Genomic DNA, 23,275 nt, shown 5'->3' on the forward strand with positions numbered 1-23,275 from the left:
TGATATTCAGTACAAGACAAAGAGTAGAAAAGGAATAAAAACTGGAAAGTTTATTAAACTGGAAGCTAAAGGAAGAGATTTATTTTAATCCTCTCAATAAAAAGTAGTTAACATGGTTTCACTTCTGGCAGTATTAGCTCAGTTGCAGTTTGAAACCAAAGTGACGTTCTTAGCAATTTACTGAGGTTTTAAACCACTGCTCAGGAATCATTGGGACGTTTGAGTTGTAGAATTCAACGTCATGAAAGAAATTGAGGGCTGCTTAGTCAAAAGCTGTGATAGAAGGAACTCCACAAAAATTTGTACCTTGGAGAATAGCTAGAATACTGAAGAGAAATCAGAATAAATGCCACCAGCTGTGATATACCATATATATGTTTGGTTTGCTCTGAGATAAGGAAGTTCTTAAAACTGTGTGGAAGATAATAAAAAGTTGAACTAAGTTTGTAATGTAAGTTTTTAAAAACTATTGTGTTAAATTAATAGGGAGTACCTTACTTATCTTGATATCTGCAATTAAAATGGTTTTTCTTTAAAATGTGAAATTTTGTTATGTAATTCTGCCAGTTAATTGTAGTGTGTTTCGAATTGTCTTTAAACACTAACCAATGTCTAACAGGACCGAACACATGTGCACCACAACAACTATATTCTCATAAAACAGTTTTGGCTAATTAAAGAACTCCAGAAAGAATCTCATGCACGATCTGTCTTTAATAAATCCATGCTGGCTGTCTTTGATTCATTCACATTAATTCAAATGATTGTTGATGTGATCCTGAGTTATTATTTCTCAGAGTTTTCCTACGTCCGAGGTTATGCTCACTGTCTGGAATAGTCATTACATCCTTTATAAATGAAGGCTGTTATATTTACAATTCTCCAGTCGTTTGGCAGTACCTAAGTTTCTAAATGGGATGAGAAGATTATGGTCTGGGCCTCGACAATTTTCCTCCCTTATTTTCCTTAGCATCCTAGGAAGCTTCTCATGTGCCCCAGTGACTTAGTGGCTTATCAAGTGCAGCACGTTATCCAATATATACACTTCATCAAATTTTTATCCTATCCAATGTCTCAAAACCCCCTCTTTTATCATGGATATGACGGAATCTTCTTGCTTGGTAAAGACAGACACAAAGTATTCATTTTGAGCCTCAGTCCAGTCTGCTGCCTCAATACATAAGTTTCCTTTTGATTCATCATTGGCTTCACTCCTTCTCTTACATCCCTTTTGCTATGTAAATGGCTATATAGGGCATTTCCATTTCCTCTATGTTAGATGCCAAACTCTTAATTTCTCTTTGCTTCCCACAGCTCTTGTTTCACTTCCATTCTGATCCTTTCATATTTAACTTAATTCTTCTTTGTATTGTCCACCTGGCATTTATCATATGTACTCTTCAGTTCACTTTTTGTGTCATCCAGAATTTTGTTTTTCTCCCTTGGGTGAATGTACTTTGGCCATACCTGAAGTATTTAAGGCAGCCCATTGTTCTGTCATAGTTTTGCACAGGCTTTGACTCCATTTTATTAGACACTATTATCTCCTTGAGACTGATTACTAAACTGAGTGATCTCGGACTAAACCCCACTTTCTGCAACTGGATCCTCAGTTTCCTGACCTACAGGCCACAATCAGTGAAGATTAGGGACAATATTCGAGCTCCCCAGGGGTTCATACTCAGCCTCCTACTATACTCACTGTATACCCATGACTGAGTGGCCAAATACCAGGCTAATGCCATTTACAAGTTCATTGATGACACCACCATAGTAGGTCGAATCTCAGATGACGACGAAATAGATTACAGACGAGAGATGGAAGACCTGGTAAAATGGTACACTGAGAACAACCTAGCTCTCAATGCCAGCAAAACCAAGAAACTCATTATTGACTTTTGTCGGGATGTTATTCATTATCCCCCTACACATTAACAGCACAGACGTGGAACGAATGGAGAGTATCAAGTTCCTGGGAGTGGTCATCCACAACAAGCTTTCTTGGGACTCTTCATGTGGACGCACTGGTTACAAAGGTCCAACAACATCACTTCTTCCTCAGGCAGCTGAAGAAATTTGACATGACGGCGAATACCCTTGCCAACTTTTACAGGTGTGCTATCGAGAGCATTCTGTCTGCATGTATCACTACCTGGTATGGCAACTGTATCATTCAAGATCAGAGACAGTTACAGAGAGTGGTGAACTCGGCCCGGACAATCACAAAGGCCAACTTTCCATCGATAGAATCCATCTACCAAGCCCGCTGTCAAGGAAAGGCCACCAGCATTCTCAAAGATCCATCCCACCTTGGCAATGTTTTTCTACAATCTCTACCATCAGGGAGAAGGTACAGAAGCCTGAACAAAAGCACCAGTTGGTTTTGAAACAGTTTCTACCCTACTGTTCTTAGAATACTGAATGGATTCACAAACTCTTAACATTCGCTTGTACCTGTGTTTTTGTTTTTGCCACTGTTTATCTATTATTTACTTATCTATGCTATTTGATTCTGTGCTCTGCCTGTATTGCTCGCGAGACAAAGCTTTTCACTGTGCCTCGGTACATGTGACAATAAATTCAATTCAATTCAATTCAACCCCACTAGAGTTGACATTCCCCTGGTTGATCAGTACCAAGTGCTGGCCTTTTATAAGCAAGGTCTCCATTATTGCCATTACATCATGGCCCTGATCTTCAGGTCAGCATCAGAAAGGGTGTACTTGTTCGAACTGCAACTTAATATACCCACATACAATCTTATGTTGGAACCCATCATGCCTCCTAATGTCAGGTCCAGTAGTTCTGTACAGAGTTGGAATGCTAATTGCTTAGTGTATTCTAGTGCAGCCACAGTCCCTTCTCACAATGAAAAACAAAACATGCCCATTTAAAGTCTGTCTTCATTCCACTGACTTACATTGTTTTAAATGACCTGTCAACACCACTATTTCACAAATTCTCTTTATCGATGGTGCCAATATCTCATCACCCCTGAAAATGCTCAAAAACTCTCTCTTGACAACAATGTTCACATCCTCCTTCATTCCCTGATAATATTCATTCCCCCCACCATATAAATTGCTCATTTCCACACCCTCTCACTCCCTGTCAATGCTGAGTCTTCCAGAAATCCTGGCTCCAGTCAGAAAGTGAGTCAGGACAAGGGATGCAGGAAGAATTCAGCAAAGTTGAGGGATGAGAAGATCGGTTGAACAATGTCTGGAATTGCTGGCCCTGAGGTGAACGTTGTTGGGAGTTAGGATGAATGTTGCTGGCGTATCTGACTGGTGGAACTTTCTAGGAGGGCTTGTTTATTGCCAAGAGGGGGCATTGATGAACATTACTGGGGAAGAGTTGAATATTGCTAGAGGTTGAGGGAGATTAATTTTGCGAAGGTGACTGAATATTGCTAGGAAGGGTTGTGAACATTGCTGGGAAGGGATAAATGTTGCTGGGCTGGGGTGGGCATGAGGGGCACAGTGGTGTGTAGTGTTGAACATTGCTGATACATGGTGGAATGTTGATGTAAGTGCTCAAGTGCTTTGACTCCTCAGCTGATTTTGATTAATGTCGATTTTATTCCTGTTGTGAGAAACACTGAGCAAGTCTGAGTGAAGTCTTGTAAAATTAGCCCATGTCTCTGTGGAGAAAGTGAGGACTGCAGATGCTGGAGTACCAGAGTTGAAAAATGTGGTGCGTGGTTCAAGCCAACTGATCCCACTGTCACAGGAAACACAGAGAAGTCTGACAGGGTACAACTGGCAATCCCATGTAAGTACAGCAGACATGCATCTTTTGGAAATTGCTCAGCATCAGTGTCGTGACATGGATGAATGACACACGTTCAGGTAACTATGTGGAAAAACTGGCCCAAATCTTCTGATGTAGGAAAAGGCTTTGACTCAATTTCAACTTCGATTCAAAGGTCTCTCCCTAGGTCAGAGGATTTGGTCTAATATTTCTACATAATTGTCCAAACTAGCAGCTAACTAACCATATTTGCTACACTCTTGTGTCTTAACAAAAATAATCCTGTTCCTTACAGAATTTTACGATGCATTTCCCAGAATATGCTACTGTTATATTACGGTTCTGGACTTTCGAACCAGAGGCTGGGATTTGGGGTACTATCCTCTGCATACTTGCAAAACTCCTACTCTTTTTGATGACTAAAGGATCAGTCAGGCTTGCATATAACATTTTGTATATAAGAAAAAAAATTAGTTAGGCTTGGTCAATTAATCTAACATGTCATTTGGTGATTACTGGAATCGATTATTAAGGAAGAGACAGCAGAATTTAGAAAATTGTAATGCAATCAGGCTGAGTCAACATGGTTTTGGGAAAGAACAATCATAGTTGACAATTTTATGAAAGATTTTTGAGGGAGTAGCAAACTGGGTGTAGTACCAAGCATTCTAATTCATATTTGCTCAGAAAAGATGGAAGCAGTAGATCCTCCATCCAAATACTGTACAATTTACTCAGAATGACAGGCAATCCTCATTAACATACAGGATGCAGACTGAAGTCTTACTTGTAGCATTTATTTTACCAGGCAGGATATTTACACTAGAGTATGCAATTATTGTTTAGTTATTTCTAGACACGCCATTAAACAAAAATTTACACTGCTCCCTTTGTTATTTTAGACTGCAGTCACAGAGGAACCTTGGTGTTTTGGTGTTAAAAATGCCAGTATCAAATTATACTTAGCTCTCAAGAGGATAAACTCACAGAACTGTATAGCTGGCAGGTCTATATTAGATTTCAGTTGGTGTGTCTGGAGAATGAAAGATAATTTGACATTCTAGCAGCAATTCACTCTCATTGCTACTGTGACAACTCGATTCATTTGAACTTGAAAGCACTGCCAAGTTGGGCAAGTGGGTTAATCTCTTGGGGTGGTAGGGTAGTCAGGTTTGACAAAAAGCTAACCTTGCAGTGAGGCTTTTAAAACTGAAACAAGGATCTGTGAAAGCTGGAGGCAGTCAGGCAATAAAATACTTCTTAGAAGGTTATAAAGATTGGAGTCAGCAGGAAGAGAAGGATCTATCTTTGCAACAGAGCAAATTATAGAGGAATTACTGGGGAAGACTTTTAATACTGACTGAAGTTAGTGCCTATAATGGATTACAAGATTCCTGCCTTACCTTCCAACTTCAAAATCTCTGTTTAATTCTGGTACTTAACAAAGCCTACTGCTGCCATGTATATATCATTGAAAGCCAGGTCATGAAAATGCCCTTGAAGGTCATCTATTGGTCTGCATGCAATTGTTCTCTGGCCTCAAGTTCACTGGAGTTCAAATCAGGAATATCTATGAAAACTGAGATGTGGTACAGAAGAAATTGAGCAAGTGAATCATTCAATTGTAAATTAACTAAAAGGAAGAATGCTTAAATGGACTTACATAGATAGATCTTGACACCAACATTGAAATACCATGACATTTATGAAATAAAATGGAAAGTTCATAAATCTAGCTCTTTAAAGCCCATTTCATTTTGAAATAATACATGTAGGAATCTCTCATATGACTTACTGTGTAGAAAATGACTAGCACTACTTGTCCCAAGCTTATTAGCAGCCACGCACGTGTAGTTGCCATAGTGATCCTCTGTAATGTTGGTAACAGTGAGAATTGATCTGGTACTGAAGTTCTTGATTTGAATCCCCTGCCTTCCAGAGGCCAACCTGATGGATTGACAGAAACAAGTACAGTGATTAAAAAGCTATAACCATCACCAAACAAAGCAATCACAGCCTTTCCCTCTTGCACTAAAGCAGAAGCTGTGTACTACGGAACTAAAAGCACATTCTCACTGAAAACAAAATTAATTTTCACTGTGGGGTGGGGCTGGGGGCTGGTAGTGAGCAGGTATATGAGATGGAGCCAAAGTACACAACTAAATTAATTTAACTCCTGTGAGCACACAGAATATACTTCCTGGGAACACTAAGAACATTATCTGATCTTTTATTGAATGAATGTTATGTGAGCTAAGTAAAACGAGTGGCTTTAAAATTCCAGGAAAGACTATTTTGAAATCATATACTATTTACTTTCCTGAGACCTGAATTTTCTCCATAACAGTTATTAGAAATGTGAATGATGTTTCAATTTCATACAATGTTGATTTCCATCCATTGTACATCGTTGTTGTTTTTCAGCAAATCTGTTTTTATGGATTAGTTTACCCCCCCCACTGCTTTGAAATTATTTATTTATAAATTGAACTGTGGGTGGGGTTGAACTGAAGGCTTAAAATTATTGAATTCAAGTTAAGTCCACAAGTCTGTAAAGTGTCAAATTGAAAAATGAGGTGCTGTTCCTCAGACCGACATTGAGTTTTATTACATGGAAAAAGAGAAAATCTCAAAAGTTGAAAAATGAATGATAAAAATGCACAGTTGTTCACCTTCATTCTGCTCTTTCTTTTCCATCTCAAGCTACTACTGGCTAACTGGTTCTAATACCTTGCCTGTGGAAATATTTGACAATTAATGCATTTTTAGAAGAACTTCAAATTTATCATCTTTGCAGTATTCCGCTGTCTCAGTTGATCTTTTATGCTGGATTTTACAACGCATCAGTATTTTAAATTTATGAACTGGCTATGAGCTGGATTTTCATTTTGGGTTCAGGCATCTAATGGCTGAATCATTTCTGGGTCCCTCTAGGTCAGCATCAGTGATCTAATGTGATGTGATCTGATTGTTTTAAAGGAAAAGTCCCTAATGCCCACAGGCAAGTTCAGTACCTAATTAAGCATATAGGAGGTAAGAACTAGCCTTGAGGTAATATTTAAAGGCCAAAATCAGGTAATACTGGGGCTACCGATGACTAGAAGAATGAAGCAGGCAGGAGAGCAGGGAGTCAGCAATTTCATGGTTCAAGTGCTCACTCTTCATGAATTCAAGTTATTCTACTCAAACTATGGTCACTTTGTGTTACTACATCAGCACTTCAAATTGACTATTGCTTTTTATACAAGATGCTTCAGCAGCAGCCACAGTTAGTAATGGATCCCCATTGTGATCCTGATAGCTGTGTACTACTTGTTCCAACAGTTTTCAGTTATTAACAGATAATCACATTTTCGATCCCTTTCAAGTCTATTAACAAACTCATCAATGAGCTTAACAACAATTTAATTGGAGGCATGTAAGCTACTCCCCTTTGCACATTCTGTCAGAGAGACCACTGCACTAATGGAGGTGCTCCCTTTAAGGCTCAGGTTCAAGTCCCAACTACCCCAGAGGTGAGTCATAATATTCTTGAATGGGTTAATTAAAAACAAATATAAAATTCTATCAGAAATGCTTTGCAATACCAACACACCATCCAATATGTGTACTGTCAGGCTCTGCCCACACCTGACCTTTCCCTCACAGTTGATTATAAGTCTCGCCCTATCACACCCAGTAGCTACCTTTGCAAAAGGAGATAGGATATTTAATGGTTTGATCTCCACCCCCTTCTCTCAAACCCTCCATTCCCTGAATCCAGCCACATTCCTCACTTATCCTTGCCTGGATTATGAAAGCTGATTCTGCAATCTCCTCGAAGCTCAAATCTTTCTTTACAATTGCCATGTGCCTGATTTACGTTCCTACATTAGCTGTACTTCAAATGTAAGTGGTCTTTTTGATTTAGAGATATGATATTTTGTGTTCAATAACAGCTCAATTCTGACTGTTGTGTATTATATTTAGCCACTTCTGTAACAAATCAAGCTAATGTTTTAACACTATAGCTATCAATCACAGCCATTTTGTTGAACATATGGCACGAGGATCTGAGCCAAGCAAAGATAAAGCAAAAAATATGCTTTTAGTCAGAATGTGGACTTACTTTTTGTCTCCTTTGTACCATTCAAAGGCTGCTGCAGGAACTGCTAAAGCTTCACATCGCAACAATCCTCCTTTACCCAGTACCATTCCAGGGCTCTTAATTTCCATTATTGCAGGAGGGTCTAGAACAGAAAACAGTCAACATGTTGGCACAGAAGTCACAGACAAGGTATGAAATACTGAAATATTTTCTAAGTTGGATTGATAGATTTTGAATCTGCAGAGGTCTGCAGGCCACTCTCTTTAACAGTTCACACTCAGCGTGTGTGTACTTCACACATACACAACAAACATCATTGCATTTATTTCAAAAAAATTATAAACTTACACACATTGGTAATGTCGCATAGTATACAAATTCAAGGCACACAATGCCATTCATAAAATAATTTTAAAGCCTACAGCAGTTTACATAGCTGTTTTAATTTAGTTATCTTGCAAAACTTTTCTTCCAATTCCTATAAAAACAGAAACTTCCATTGATATAACATTTCATAACTTCAGAAATTGCACATACAATTAGTTATTTGTAAAGTACTGTGACTGCTGGGCTAGTAGGCAAAAGCTACAAGATATGTTTACATAAGGGGCTACAACAGCAGGACTTGAATGACCAAATAATTATGTTTTGAAGCTGTTGTTCATGAACAACTATTATCAAGGGTAGTAAATATTGTGGTCATAACTACCAGAACCAGTTGAGTTTTCTTAGTTAGACTCACAGGCACCAGCCTTACTATTGGTGTTAATCTAAGTGATACCAAGTGCTGATGACATGCTTCCGTGGAGGAGGTCTATATGAAGCCTTCAGCAGAAGTGAGGCCTGGGCTTGTTGAACACAATATGTTTATTACATGATACCTAATAACCATTTATATTACTTCTCAGATTAGATTTAAGAGTAAGTATGCATTACTGTTCAGTTTTATGGAACTTATATCTGAGAGACTTAGAACAACTGGTTAGCTCCTCCAGAAACAGTTCTTTATATCTTGATGGGTAGAGTTTATCTTGTGAAGTCAGCTACCCTATCAGGTGCTGATTGCCTACACAATATTTCTCCACACCCTCTCCCCAACCCCCCTCTCTCTAAGATTTTTCTAATTAGATTCTTTATATTAGTTTTAAATGAATAAAAAGATTTACTAAATAGGATTAAAACTCCCTATCTCACACTAAACCTCTGAGATTATAAATGGCTGACAAATTTACTGGATTGGATGTCAAAGCATTCATGCTCAGCCATAACTATGCTGAAACTAAATGGATCTGATTACTTTACAGTGTGGAAACAGGCCCTTCGGCCCAACAAGTCCACACCAACCCTCCGAAGAGCAACCCACCCAGACCCATTCCCCTTCACCGAACACTACGGGGAATTTAGCATGGCCAATTCACCTAACCTGCACATTTTTGGGCTGTGAGAGGAAACCGGAGCACCCGGAGGAAACCCACGCAGACACGGGGAGAATGTGCAATCTCCACACAGACTGAGGTGGGAATTGAACCCGGGTCTCTAGCGCTGTGAGGCAGCAGTACTAACCACTGTGCCACTGTGCCGTCCATAAATTTTCTTGAATGTGCTTTTAGTCAGAATGTGGACTTACTTTTTGTCTCCTTTGTACCATTCAAAGGCTGCTGCAGGAGAATGTTTGGTTTCCTCAAGTTATATCAGAGAAGATAGCTGTATTTCTAAAATAAGTCATTTACACCTTTTGATGTTGCAATAAGCAGACTTGCAAGTGATTTTTTTTCATATATATTATTTTGATAACATCACTATTTTATCAGTTAGTGAGGCTGACTGTGCTGCTTTGATACTGCTTTTTGTAAGTAGCTGAATTGACTTGTTCTGGAGTCTACTAACTCCTGTCGCTTGCAGTGTCAAAGATGTCCAAATGCTTAGATTTTAAAGTTTCATTTATAGTTGGAAGACAATTGAAAAACCTCTCCAAATCTTTGAAATCAATAGTATCTTTTGATCCTTTAGTCGTGAAGCGTTGTCAGACACCAACACATGATTAACCTTGTTTTTTCTTGTCTTGGGTTCAGCAAAAATTATTCTAAGACCTGTGAGACCTTCCTCTTGTTCAGCAGATTTAGATTGAACACTGGTATTTGGCTTCTAAGCCGGCTGAAGTCCTTTAACAGAATTTTAAGAGCGAAGCATGCATTTCTACTGATATGCGAGATGTGTCATGTTCTGGTGACATACACCAATTTCACACAGTATTAGCCTCTGTGTTTAAAACTACTTGCAGCATTGCTTTGATTTGGAGTGATATTCTGTCTGTGCATGCAGTTCTTTGTCAGAAGATTTGAGTTTAATTCTTTTCAAACCAAGGATGATTTCAGATAGTACTCTCCCTGGTGTCAGATTTGAAACAACTCGGATGCCTATTAACCCATATGATCATGCTATATTGGGTTTAGATGACTTGATTGTTACCCCCAAGGAATGGCTATTTTCCTCTTCCAAAGGTGGTATGTCATCATATCAGGATGTGTCATTCTAATGAATGTAAAGCTTGATAATCAGGTTTTTTTTCCCCAAAGATGCATACTGTCAGTTACTTTGTAAAAGTAAAAATGAAAAATTCTGTGGGTCAAAGATTATCTTTGACCTCTACACATTCTCTGGAAATGTCATAAAAGTTACATTGGTGTAATAGACAACCTTTCTATTTATGTGTTTGTCAACTCCATTATCTGGAAAACTAATTTCTTACATCAAAATGCTTAAAGACTTTGTGATGATCTATCATGTGATGCACCAATGTTTTCATACCTTAGAAAGAAGACAAAGTCTGATGATCCTCTTGAATGAGGTTTACTTTCTGTTCTGATCATTCACTTGTGCTGTTTTAGATTTTATCTTCCACCACAAAAAGTCATTTTAATAACCTTTTCTTGTTCTGTCTTCACAATTTCACATTAATCAGTTATCATTCTGCTGATTTAATGATGTTCTTAATGTATATCCTTTCCTCCAATGCTTTTGTAACTTTTCCTGAACATTTAAAATAATTATTATGATGTTTGTTTCCTGGGTTTAGCAATTCAAGCCTGCTTTTAGCTTCTCAGTCTCAAATTTTTCTTCAATATAAAATGTTTCACCTTTTTTCTCAAGTACTTAACTTATTTTGTGTGTCCAGTATTGACTGATTTATCCTGGGTTCATGGTTTGGGTATTTCCCCTTCTGGCTTTGGTGAGACTGTCCTTGGTTTACACTTTTTTGTCAGCATATTTCAGTATTTCCAATTGTTTTAGTTTCTGCAGTAGGATTTGTGGTACAATTCTACAGTCTTCTTACTTACTGACTGCTGCTTTCACGAACTAGCTCTGTAGATTTTTAAAATGGTGATTTTTTTTTAGTGATACCCTCAACATTCTGACTGGAACCTTTTGAATATAGGAAGTCTTTGGCAGAAGTGAGTCCATTTTGTGTTGAACAGAATATATTTATTAAATGCTTTTAATAACTATTTATATTACATTAGAGTTGCATGACAGTCTCTTGGGAATCTCTGGTTAGACTGAAGAGTAATTACACTTTACGGTTTAATCATATGAAACTTAACATGGAATAACATCTTAGACTGATTAGCTCCTCCCAGGAAAAGATTTTCATTTCTGTTTTTTTTCAATACTGAAAAAGAAACCTTCTTCAAATAGTGCCATGGGATCCACTGAAGAAACTGAGAAGTCTTTATTACCTGGAAATAAGGTGAGTTGAGTGTGACAGTCCTTGAATTCAATGCTATATGTGATTGAGTGTAGCACCAAGGACTCCTGGCAAAATTGGTATCAATAGGAATCAGAGGGCAAACTCTATATTGGTTGGAGTTATACCTGTCACATAGGAAGATGGTTGTGGTTATTGGTGATCAGTCATCTCAGCTCCAGGACATCTCTGGAGGAGCTCCTCAGGGTAGTGTCCTTGGCCCAACCTTTTTAAGTTGCTTCATCAATGAGTTTCCCTCCATCAGGAGTGGAGATATTCGCCAATGATTGCCCAATGTTCAGCATTATTTGCGACTCCTCGGATACTACAGAAGTCCATGTTCAAATGCAACAAGATCTGGACAATATCCAGACTTGGGCCGAAAAGTGGAAAGTGACATTTGTGCCAACAAATGCCAGGCAATGACCATCTCCAATAAAAGACAATCTAACCCCCAACCCTTTGATTATTTAATGGTCTTACCATCACTGACTCCCCCAATATCTATGTCCTCGTGGTTACCATTGACCAGAAACTCAACTGGACTTGTCAAATAAGCATAGATGGTACAATAGCAGATCAGAGGCAAGGAATACTGTGGCGAGTAACTTACTTTCTGACTCCCCAAAGCCTGTTCACCATCTACAAGGCATAAGTCAGGAGTGTGATGAAATATTCCCTACTTGCCTGGATGACTGCAGTTCCAACAACATTCAAGAAGCTTGACACCATCCAGGATAAAGCAGCCTGCTTAATTGACACTACATCCACAAGCAACCACTCTCCTTGGTTGCAGCAGTGTGTTCTATTTACAAGAGGTACTGCAGAATTCACTAATGATTCTTATACAGCACTTTCGAAATCCACAACCACTTCTTTTTAGAAGGACGAGGAGGCAGATATATGGGAGCATCACCACCTGCACATTCCCTTCCAAGACACTCACCATCCTGACTTAGAAATATATCACCATTCCATTTCATCATTGCCATTGGCTCAAAAGCCTGGACTTCTCTCCCTAATGGCATTGTCAGGCAACCTATAGTACATGGACTACAGTGGTTCAAGAAGGCGGCTTATCATCATCTGACGGGCAACGAGGGATTGGCAATACAAGGCTGGCCAGCCAGCGATGCCCATATCCTATGAGTGAATACACAGGAAACAACAGCTCCAATGCAGCAGTATTCCAGCACAGAATTTTTTTTTTTTGCCTGGATTATAGGCCCAAATCTTGGAATGGAGTTAGAGCTTCCTGCTTTAATTTGAAATACTGTCATGGGATTTTGTACATCCAAAGCAGCTCACTTAGCACTTACCAGCAGTTTTGCTCCCACTTATTTTCTCCTGATACAGGTCTGATTTTACAGCTTGCTCAGGGATAACATATCTTATTGTTAATTGTTAATTATGCTTTTAATAAATTCAGCATTAACTACGAAAACAAAATCTTCCTAAATGATCATTACTACAAGCTTTTAGAGCTCTGATAGGTCCATCTTTCTATAATTCTATGAGCAAATGTTGGCAATATTCTTAACTATCATTGGTTTTGGTGTTCTAATACACTGAAGCTCAGCATTTTAATTACCTTACCTTCCTTGCTGTTTAACCTGTTAAAGTAAATTAGCACCAACCTTTTAAGTGCACTAGACTTCAAGGTGCATCAATTGTATTTAGCCCATTTTCTACTGAAATGTTAATTTCAAACAAAAAAAAATCCTGAAATGAATACATACACCACACATTTTGTTATAAGAACCAGATGCAAGGTAAGTATGGGGGAGGTATTGCAGGGGCACAGGCCAGTAAGGAGAATGAGGGGGATTAGGCAAGCTGGTTGGATTGAACATGGAAAATAGCAAACATGGGGATGTCAGGCTTGGGAAGAGGATCATTTTTGATCTAAAGAGGGCCCGATAAGGAGGTACACTCCCTTTCCGATATGTGGGCTCAGCACTACTAACTGCCAGGGTTCTAACTCTATTGTTCACCTCATCATCCTGCCAGTCATGTTATGGCAGATTTGAAAAGTGCTAATTAATGACCACAAGCACCTCAATTGACAAAAGGTTGCCGTCCACCTGACATCTCCCCTGCCATTCATAGAACACTGCAAGGCCAGCGGAGGAAAAGAAACCTTCAGGGAAGACATCACGGCCTGCATGCCCAATCCCCTTGGAGTATAATATTCATTCTGTACATTCCAGTCCTTAGTTACAAATGAAGAAAACCAAAATTTCTGACAGTAATGATAAGCTGCAAATCGCATTATTGATTTTGAAGCTTCATACATTTGACGCTATGAAAATTTATACTTTGTTCCTTATATTTTCTGAAGTTTTCAGTTTCTGTTGCCACAAACATTTTGTGACTGCATTCCTGCATCCAGCCTTTTCTTGCAATGAGATTTATCAGCGATCAAGACTGGGAATCCAAATGGGTAATTATTTTGATGAATATAGTAGTTTGGTGCAAGGAAATAATCAGAATTTGCCTGTTTGGTTTTGCTAATGGAAGTTCGGCGAACAATTTCAAAAGACTTTAGATATAATCTCCAAACAAATTCCAAACAATATATGAAACTTCAAAGAAAAAAATAAAGCTTATTGTAATCCTAAAAGAGAAAGCACTATCAGTATTTTTGACTTAAATTCTGTATGCAGTCTGGAATTCAAATTGAGATGCTTCAGACCACATAGCATTTCAGTTGTCATTACATGGAGCTGAGGACTCCACACAAATTTATATTAGCTAATTGGGTTTTTGCCCTTTGCTGCTTGCAGTTTGCATTCTTATATTGCATTTATATTTGGGAAATTATATTTCAGAGTCAGCATTGCCTAATGATACTATAATGGACCATAATATTTGTGTGCAATTATATACACAACAACTTGATCCACTGCATTCCTATTTGTAACAGAAGGTAAATCAGGATTGTCATTAAGAAAACTGAACCAACTAGAATTGGCAGCTTGAAGAATGATTTTAGATATTGTTATTTATTTTTAAATAATAGTTAAGATTTTTGTAGCAAATGCTGCAGGCAGAAACCTTTTCTTGTGGAGCACAATGTGTGAATACTACAATTTAGAATAACTCAGCCAGTACACAAGATGGTAGCAAACAAGAGACAAAGATACACTTTTTCTGTTCTCTGGCTGATGGCAGAACTAACTCAAAGCTTCAAAATTTTAACCATGATTAGAACAAAGAGGCAGATCCCAAATTTATCCAACCCAAACTGGGGATCAAGGCTAGAGATGTAGGTGCCAATCTGATCCATGTCATCCATCAAGCCAAATGGCACTCGCAAGGAGTTTAAGTTGCCATAATCTCAAAAACAGGAGTTACTGGAAAAGCTCAGCCAGTCTGGCAGTAACTCTGGAGAGAAATCAGAGTTAATGTTTTGGATCAAGTGACCCCTCTTCAAAACTGAGGAAGAGTCATTGGACCCAAAATGCTAACTCTGATTTCTCTCCACAAACACTGCCAGATGTGCAAAGTTTTTTCAGCAATTTCTGTTTTTGTTTCTTATTTACAGCATCAGCAGTACTTTCTGTTTTTGTGGTAATGTCCATTTTATTGACATGTTTTATGGCGGAGGTGGGTGACATAGCCTATGGTCACCAATTTCATTCCTTGCATGTAGTTGGTCAGGGATCTCTTCCACAGTACTGCATGCCATTAATGTATGTAGGAAGAATTTCAAAGTTGATACTTAGCCAGTTAGGCCACATGATGAAAGCACCTGCCTAGGCCATGAATTCCTGGAATGAGACTTGAAATAAGAATTTTTAGCTCAGGAGCAGGGGTGCTACCACAAGACTGCCAAAATAATTCATAAAGTTGTATGGAAGTGGAAAAGGGTACATCAGTAACAATAATAGAAATGTCATAAAAATGCAGGATGAAAAATGATGGAAGAGCCATTTGTCAGCTCTTCAAAAAGTGTCTTGTTATTCATATTATCCAGATGATGGTCTGCATGTATTTCAATCTCTGGGGTCTATGCACTATGAAATATCATAATAAGAGCTTCACTGCAACATGCAGACTCCACCTGCAGGATAGAGCATATGGTGTGCAGGATGTTTTTTTAAGATTCCTAAAATAGCACTCAGCCTTTAGACACACAGGGAAAGAACTCAAATGACCCTGCTAAATTGATTACAGTACTTTACCGTGTAATGCGGTGTCTTATTTTGCTAATGTGGAACTAAATCATTGTAAGATCGCAGGGTTAAATGTTATAGGGAGATTGTGGGTCATTCAAAATTTAATTGCTATTTTGTCAGGGAATGTGAGCTGTTTCATCCTCCTTACGTCAAATGGAAAGGTGTAAATGCATTGATGGTGTTTCACAGGAGATTAACTAGATTGATGCCTCAAATGAGTGTGTTGTTTTATAAGGTAAGACTGGACAAACTTTCCGCTGGAAGGGTGAGGGTTGACTTGATTGAAGTGTTTAAGATCCTGAATGACTGACAAGGTGGACCTGGAAAGGCTGCCTCCATTGTGGATTGGGTTCAGAACTAGGGACACTGTTTTAAAAAATAGGAGTGGCCATTTCAGGACAGAGATTAGGCATTTATTTGGTCATATGAATTTGTGGAATTCTGTCCCTCAGTAGGTGGTAGAGACAGAGTTGCTGAACATTTTTAAGGCATTGGTACATAGATTCTGGTTAGGCAAGGGAATTAAAAGGTTACTGGAGGTAAATGGTAATGCAGAACATCAAAGGAAAACAGAACTATTATGATCTTATTGAATGGTAGTGTGTGTTTGAGTTTGGGGGTGTTCAGATTTGGGGAGTGGGGATTGGCAGGCTGGATTGGGATTTGGGCAGGGACATGAGAAGTATGGAGGAGACAGCCAATTCTCAAGGTGGGCTGGCCACTGTGGTCAAAGTTTAAAAATAAAGATTAAAACATAAAGCAGACAACAGGGACTCTGAAGTCCGACTTGAGTAAAGGCATCTGATCGTTTAAATGGCCAACTGCCTTCAAGAACCATGAATGTGTGAATTCTGGACTACCCCCAATTACACACCCCTCCTCCCTTTCCCCTTTGGTGGGACTTGACTGTCTAAACTTCCTCTGGTATTTCTGCTGCAAAGGACATGTGCTCCACCAATACAAAAAGCTCAGCCTCCCTGTGGCCAAGGATTTTTAATCATACTGCAAGCAAGTCTAAGCCTGCACATGGTAAAGCCAACTGCTATGTGTTTTGGTTTCAGGTGTTAAAGCTGGTTGTGAATTTCAGCAACATTTGTTCTTTGTCCCCTGCCATGATGACCAGGTAATATTGGCTTATTGTCAGGACGAGGATTACTTACTCCTACTGTTTTTACTTTGGATTAAAAGAGACAATTTAAAACATAACCACGTCATAAAAATTTGCATTCTTAACAAGAGAAATTCCTCACTTTTTGCCACATTTTCTGAATTAAACAATGTGCTCTTGTCTTCCAAAACTGCTTGATTAACTTCAAGTCTGTGAATTACATGAAACAGCAATCATATTGTCTTACCAATATGACAATCATTGTCCCTTAGGCTAAAGGAACAATATTCTAGCTGTTCTGAACTGTGTGTGATCAACCCAAAGTTTTCAAATTGAACAGGATTAAAGTGCTCAATGTGGAGAATCTCATTGCTGCAGTACAACAGAGTCGATAACCAAATCAATGAATGAGATCCTGAATTATTTTACTTCATAATCATGGGGAAAAATGGAGATATAATTTTGTACCTTAAAAATACCTCACTATCCATCCCACAACTGTCTTGTCACTCCATTAACTGGAAACACAGTAGACTTCATGTCAGTAGATTAGGTAGGAAGTTTGAAATCTGTCATTGCCTCCTGCTGTCTGACTTACATCTTCGCCATACTCTTGCAATTGATGCAGGTACAGGCTGGGAAACCAATATAAGGCCTCCTCTATCACAAGGCCAAGCTAGACAGAAGATTGAACTGTGCCTGTGCCTGGGCGAAAACACCTCCTCACAGCATGCTTTGCTGCAATGATATAATTTCCTCCCACATGGAAAATGGATGTTGCAAGCACACGATGATAGTCCCTAATATCTTTCACGAACATGCAAGAATGAAAGTAATGTTACGTTGCTGTTATTTCAGTAAAACTGGGGGTGGGTTGTAGGAATTCTAAAAAGAAACAAAACTCTCAGAAAACAGATGTAAAATTCTATTTGACTGCTAAATCATGAAAAATTTTACATCTCTAGAATTAACATTAATAAGAATACATGTGCCCACCGTTTCTATTCACCAGTTGAAATAAACCTCTTTATATGATTCAGCACTGTATCTTACAATTCAATGTTTAGTTAGGCAAAATGTTACCTCTATGCTGCCAATCTGGTACGATTCTCACTGTAGCTCCCCCAGTCATTCCTCAGTTGTGCCACTATTCACCCTGACATCACATTTAGGGCAATGTAATTTAGCAAGGATTCATGTGCTCACAAATTAATATTGACAGCATAAGTGGCTAAAAGCTTAATGCAATTGAAAGACATTCTTCTAGGTATTTAAATTAGCATATGCTAACTTATTTATTTTAAACCAGTTATATGTTAACTACTTCTGAAACACTGGGCAGAGGAATGTCCTAGAAATGGTTCTCTCTTTTGTCTGCTGATACTGCCAATTTTCCAGATTCTGATCTTATTAATTACCAATGTGGTCTTTATGTCATGAGATCACCAAATTGCTTATTGATTTATTGGAAATCGTTTTGAAAGACAAACTATAGATTTTGGAAAGTAATGTGTCACAAACCCAAAACCATTAAGGTTTATCTTGTGCTCTATTTCTTGAATTTATGGAAACCCCTTAACTCTTCAATTTAAGCAATATTGGCCTGTTTTCCTTAAAGTATTCTCTCTTGCTCTCTCTGTTTCCAATTAAATCTGTCATTCTGGCCTAAATCTCAGCAAAAAACCACTGAGCCACTATTAGTTGCACACACTGACAGTGAGTTGCTATATATAATCAGCACAAGTTAACATTCCTTTCACACTCAACTATCAATCTCTCCTGATGATTGATTATGCCAGAACGTCAATATTTTCTTTTCCTTACAGATCTGCCCTGACATGTTCAACATTTCCAGCATTTTATGCTTTTGTATCAATCTGAGGTGTCAATAATTTCAGAATTCAGCATCAATACTGTAAAAAAAATTGCTCCCAAGTAATTCATTAACAGTTGTTGTGTATGACTCCAAAGGATAGTGAGCAACACTAATTTTATGGAGCAGATGAACATCACAGCCTGCAACTGTTCCTACTGAGTCTGAATGGTAGGAAAGGGAATATTTTACATTGAATGTTGACCCGGATACAAATACACATTGTACATTGATCAAATTCACAGATGGTTGGAAGCCAGGGGAGCAGTAAATCAGAAAAAGCAGCCAAGGAATTACAACAGGACACTGACAACACATCCAAGAGGTACAACGTTCACAGATGAATTTTAATGGTGATTAAATATAAAAAGGCCTTGCACATTAGAAGAAAATAGCTGGAGATACTTAATGAATGGTGTTGAGTTAGCAAGTGGTGAAACTAAAAGATGTCCAAGAATGATAGATGCTTAAGTCTGACCATGCTAATGGGTTTTTTTTTTTGCTTTTTGTTAAGTCATTCTTTCTGCTAGTGAAGAAAGTTACAAAGCTTCTATAATATTAAAAACAAAAGTAATTTTGTACAATCTGCTAGCAGGCCGATTGTAAAGATAAATGTCTCTGTAGGTATGTTAAGAACTATAGCACCCAATTTTAAGTTAGTTCCATATTTTTACAATCCTAACCAAAATTTGTTAGCTTTACTGATACAGGCAAGTTGACTTGTTGGAGGACCATGCATGGTGGCTCAGTGGTGAGCACTGCTTCCTCACAGCGCCAGGGATCTGGGTTTGGTCCTGCCTCGGGTGACTGTCTGCATGGAGTTTGCACATTCTCTCCGTGTCTGCATGGGTTTCCTCCAAGTGCTTCGGTTTCTTCCCACAATCCAAAGATGTGCTGCTTCGGTGAATTGGCCATCTAAATTGCCCACAGTGTTCAGGGATGTGCAGGTTAGGTGCATTAGTCAGGGGTAAGTAAAGGATAAGGGAATGGGTCTGGGTGGGTTACTCTTTGAAAGGTCAGTGTGGACTTGTTGGGCCGAAGGTAGCATATCAATTCTAAAAATTGAGAAAGACAAATAGGCTTAAATGAACTCAGTAAGGGGCAGATGTTTTTCCTCTGTTTGGGCAAGTGGGTGGACAAATTCATACAGATGGACAATGTGTCAGTTTGTTGGCACCAACATGTTCCAAGGCTGTTTTCCTAGAATGACATCAGGGAGGAATTAGAATAGATTAGATTACATACAGTGTGGAAACAGGCCCTTCGGCCCAACAAGTCCACACCGACGCGCAACCCACCCATACCCCTACATTTACCCTACCCCTACATTTACCCCTTACCTAACACTATGGGCAATTTAGCATGGCCAATTCACCTGGCCCGCACATCTTTGGACTGTGGGAGGAAACCGGAGCACCTGGAGGAAACCCACGCAGACACGGGGAGAACGTGCAAACTCCACACAGTCAGTCACCTGAGTCAGGAATTGAACCCGGGTCTCAGGTGCTGTGAGGCAGCAGTGTTAACCACTGTGCCACCGTGCCGCCCACAATGTTTGTGTGTGCACATGTGTGATGTTCACTTCCATTGTGGTGTCTCAACTACTTTTCAATTTGAATTTTATAAAGTTGCTGAGAGAGCACTTCAAGATATGGTTGGCTTCTTTTTTCCATAACTTCTCCATCTAAGCTGTTTCTTATTGAATGACAACTAGCCTCCAGCCACTAATTGGCCTAACTCATCTCTACCTACCTCGACACTGTTCTACCCCCGCAGTCCAGGAACTCCCCACATACGTTTGAGACACCACCCACGCCCTCCACCTCCTCCAAGACTTCTGTTTCCCCGGCCCCCAACGCCTAATCTTCACCATCGATATCCAATCCCTCTACACCTCCATGACCAGGGCCTCCAAGCCCTCTGTTTTTTTCATCTCCAAACGTATCCAACAATACCCTTCCACTGACACTCTCATTCGTTTGGCCGAACTGGTCCTCATCCTTAACAATTTCTCCTTTGAATCCTCCCACTTCCTCCAGACCAAAGGGGTAGCCATGGGCACACATATGGGCCCCAGCTATGCCTGTCTCTTTGTTGGCTACGTAGAACAGTTGATCTTCCGTAATTACACCGGCACCACTCCCCACCTCTTCCTCCACTACATTGATGACTGCATTGGTGCCACCTCATGCTCCCGCGAGGAGGTTGAGCAATTCATCAACTTCACCAACACATTCCACCCTGACCTTAAACTTACCTGGACCATCTCTGATACCTCTCTCCCCTTCCTCGACCTCTCCATTTCCATTAATGACGACCGACTTGACACTGACATTTTTTACAAACCCACTGACTCCCACAGCTACCTGGTTATACCTCTTCCCACCCTACCTCTTGCAAAAATGCCATCCCGTATTCCCAATTCCTCCGCCTCTGCCGTATCTGCTCCCAGGAGGACCAGTTCCACCATAGAACACACCGGATGGCTTCCTTCTTTAGAGACCGCAATTTCCCTTCCCACGTGGTTAAAGATGCCCTCCAACGCATCTCGTCCACATTTCGCACCTCCGCTCTCAGACCCCACCCCTCCACCTTAACAAGGACAGAACGCCCCCTGGTGCTCACCTTCCACTCTACAAACCTTCACATAAACCAAATCATCCGTCAACATTTCCGCCACCTCCAAAAAGAACCCACCACCAGGGATATATTTCCCTCCCCAACCCTTTCTGCCTTCCACAAAGACCGTTCCCTCCGTACTACCTGGTCAGGTCCACGCACCCCCTACCACCCACCCTTCCATCCTGGCACTTTCCCCTGCCTGTGCCCACACCTCCTCCCTCACCTCCATCCAAGGCCCTAAAGGAGCCTTCCACATCCATCAAAGTTGTACCTGCACATCCATCAATATCATTTTTTGTATCTGTTGCTCCCGATGTGGTCTCCTCTACATTGGGGAGACTGGGCGCCTCCTAGCAGAGCGCTTTAGGGAACATCTCCGGAACACCCGCACCAATCAACCACACCGCCCCATGGCCCAACATTTCAACTCCCCCTCCCACTCTGCCGAGGACATGGAGGTCCTGGGCCTCCTTCACCGCCGCTCCCTCACCAGCAGATGCCTGGAGGAAGAACGCCTCGTCTTCCACCTCGGAACACTTCAACCCCAGGACATCAATGTGGACTTCAACAGTTTCCTCATTTCCCCTTCCCCCACCTCACCCTAGTTCCAAACTTCCAGCTCTACACTGTCCCCATGACTTGTCCGGACTTGTCCGACCTGCCTAGCTCCTTTTCCACCTATCCACTCCACCCTCTCCTCCCTGACCTATCACCTTCATCCCCTCCCCCACTCACCCATTGTACTCTATGCTACTTTCTCCCCACCCCCACCCTCCTCTAGCTTATCTCTCCACACCTCAGGCTCACTGCCTTTATTCCTGATGAAGGACTTTTGCCCGAAACGTTGATTTCGCTGCACTTTGGATGCTGCCTGAACTGGTGTGCTCTTCCAGCACCGCTGATCCAGAATCTGGTTTCCATCATCTGCAGTCATTGTTTTTACTTCAGGGAAAAGCATTCTCAGGTGACTGTTCCCCAACTGTGGAGGGTTGGGACCTGAAAGCTCATGTAGGGTGACATAAAGAAGACTGTGACTAAAATTAGCCGGGAGAAAGGGTTAAAATAATGACAGCGGATGACAACAAATCAGGCCAAACTTCAAGCAGAACTAGATGGATAGAAGTGACAAAAATAATAAGTGACAACTTTGCTAAGTTTAATTAATGACAAACAAGTATCATTGTTGCAATTAATTATTGACATATATTTTGTATATTTCAGATAATCAACCATACATAGCTTAAAATTTAATTCTCAAACAATGTTCCCTCTAATGTTCCTTCCTGCTGTGCAGTCCATGCTGGAGGTGGAAGCCATATACTGACCTCCTGATTGATGTGCTCAGAATTCCCCAAGCTTGGCCATGCATCTTAAAGGGTATGCTGTCCACAAATCTACGGGTATTCATCTTGTACCAAAGTATTTATAATCTCACTTGTATATGGAAGTGTTTAATATAGAGTTGCAGTACCTGTACGCCCATTGCAGCTTTGTTGCTGTACCAGGAATTCTATACGAGCACTGATGAGACTTTTCAAATAGTTGCTGGTTTGACAAAAAGTACTTTGGTAAGAGACCAAAGTAAAATTACACATCCCTATCCAATAGCACAGAATAGACAATGCAAATTCACCTTTAAGATCCCATCATCTGTGTTTACTAGTTGCTATCCCCCGTTTGATATTGACATAATTTAAACTCTGAGTGTATAAATATCAGCGTTTAGGATTTAATTACAACAGCCTTGTCAAACCTGATGATTTGTATAGCTAAGCTTAGACAGACGTATTGTACAACATTTCTCAATTGTAGCAGGATTTAGGGTGGAGTTTTAAGGTGGTATTAAATTTGCATATATTCCATAAATCCAAAGTTCTGGCCCATTCCATTGACAACTACCATGTTT

The 23,275-nt window shown here is 39.9% G+C and overlaps 1 protein-coding gene across 1 annotated transcript in view; it reads right to left on the minus strand.

Moving 5' to 3' along the window:
- negr1 (neuronal growth regulator 1) overlaps nucleotides 1-23,275 on the minus strand; it is a 535,089-nt gene that overhangs the window by 20,013 nt on the left and 491,801 nt on the right. The window contains exons 5-6 of the mRNA XM_060829789.1: nucleotides 7,862-7,982; nucleotides 5,549-5,700 (exon numbers count right to left, since the gene is read on the minus strand). Of these exons, the coding sequence (XP_060685772.1) occupies nucleotides 5,549-5,700; nucleotides 7,862-7,982 (273 nt within the window). The remainder of the gene's footprint in view (nucleotides 1-5,548; nucleotides 5,701-7,861; nucleotides 7,983-23,275) is intronic.

This window comes from Hemiscyllium ocellatum, chromosome 9 (assembly GCF_020745735.1).
Source record: "Hemiscyllium ocellatum isolate sHemOce1 chromosome 9, sHemOce1.pat.X.cur, whole genome shotgun sequence".
NCBI classification, from domain to species: Eukaryota; Metazoa; Chordata; class Chondrichthyes; order Orectolobiformes; family Hemiscylliidae; genus Hemiscyllium; species Hemiscyllium ocellatum.